This window comes from Echinops telfairi, unplaced genomic scaffold, assembly GCF_000313985.2.
Source record: "Echinops telfairi isolate 266 unplaced genomic scaffold, ASM31398v2 ScPeMD7_7468;HRSCAF=8506_0, whole genome shotgun sequence".
NCBI classification, from domain to species: domain Eukaryota; kingdom Metazoa; phylum Chordata; class Mammalia; order Afrosoricida; family Tenrecidae; genus Echinops; species Echinops telfairi.
In genome coordinates, this window is record NW_022111369.1 from 95,826,466 (window position 1) to 95,827,427 (window position 962).

The following is a 962-nucleotide window of genomic DNA, read 5'->3' on the forward strand; positions in this document are numbered from 1 at the left end:
AGATATAATGCACAGCAAGAACAATCCGACCAAGTCTGAGGTCCAAGTGTGTGTGTGTGTGTGTGTGTGTGTGTGTGTGTGTTGGCATAAAGCCAAGAGATTCCCCCTAGGTTGGCACACGCTTTGCCTGGAATGTCCTCCCCACTGATCTTCCCCCACCTTTCTTAAAACAAACCAAACTCACTGCCCCCAAGTCCACTTAGACTCGCAGTGACCCTATAGGACAGAGCAGACCTGCTGCTGTGGGTTTTTGTAACTGTGAATCTTGACGTGAGCAGAAAGCCTCATCTTTCTCCCACAAAGAAGCTGGTGGTTTCAAACGGACAACCTTCTGGCTAGCAGCCCAACGTGCAACCTACTATGCCACAGGGCTCCTTCCTTAGCTCTTGATCATTCCTAAGGCTTGCTGAAAGTGACAGAAGTAACAGCTAATGAGGAATAAGTAAACATTTGTTGAACTCTTTACTAGGTGCTGGGCACTGTACCAAGTGCTTGACTTGAACTTCTTGATTTTATCTTCCCAACCACCTGAAGGAGTATCCAAGGATTTCACAGAAACAGAGGGTTAGACAACAGGTGCTCACCACTGGAGAGGCTTAAGGCCTGTGTGTCAACCTCTCCTGGAACATTCTTGCAAACTGAGTCAGCGTGCCCGCTTCTAGACTCCCAGACCTCCCGGAATTTACCATCCTAGCAGCACTGCCCTTTATGACTGCACTCAAGCGGCTTGTTCCCTGTAAGCTTGACGACGAGAAACGTGTTTTCTTTTCTGTGAGACCCCCCAGCCCCCAGCCCAAGCATGGAGCTCAGTGAGGGCCAGTCCCCCAACACAGCCTCTCAGGGCACCTTACCTTCGGAGGGAGTCCGATCCGATGAAATTTTCGACCCACTTTTGGCACTTTCTCTAGCGCATACTTTTTGCCTCTTGACTTGGCACGGTCAATTGCACTGTAGTTAAAGGT

At 49.6% G+C, this 962-nt stretch overlaps 1 protein-coding gene across 1 annotated transcript in view; it reads right to left on the reverse strand.

The window, feature by feature from the left end:
* PI4K2B (phosphatidylinositol 4-kinase type 2 beta) overlaps positions 1–962 on the reverse strand; it is a 32,772-nt gene that overhangs the window by 21,394 nt on the left and 10,416 nt on the right. The window contains exon 4 of the mRNA XM_045284079.1: positions 852–962. This exon is cut by the window's right edge and continues 19 nt beyond it. Coding sequence (XP_045140014.1) covers positions 852–962 — 111 coding nt within the window. The remainder of the gene's footprint in view (positions 1–851) is intronic.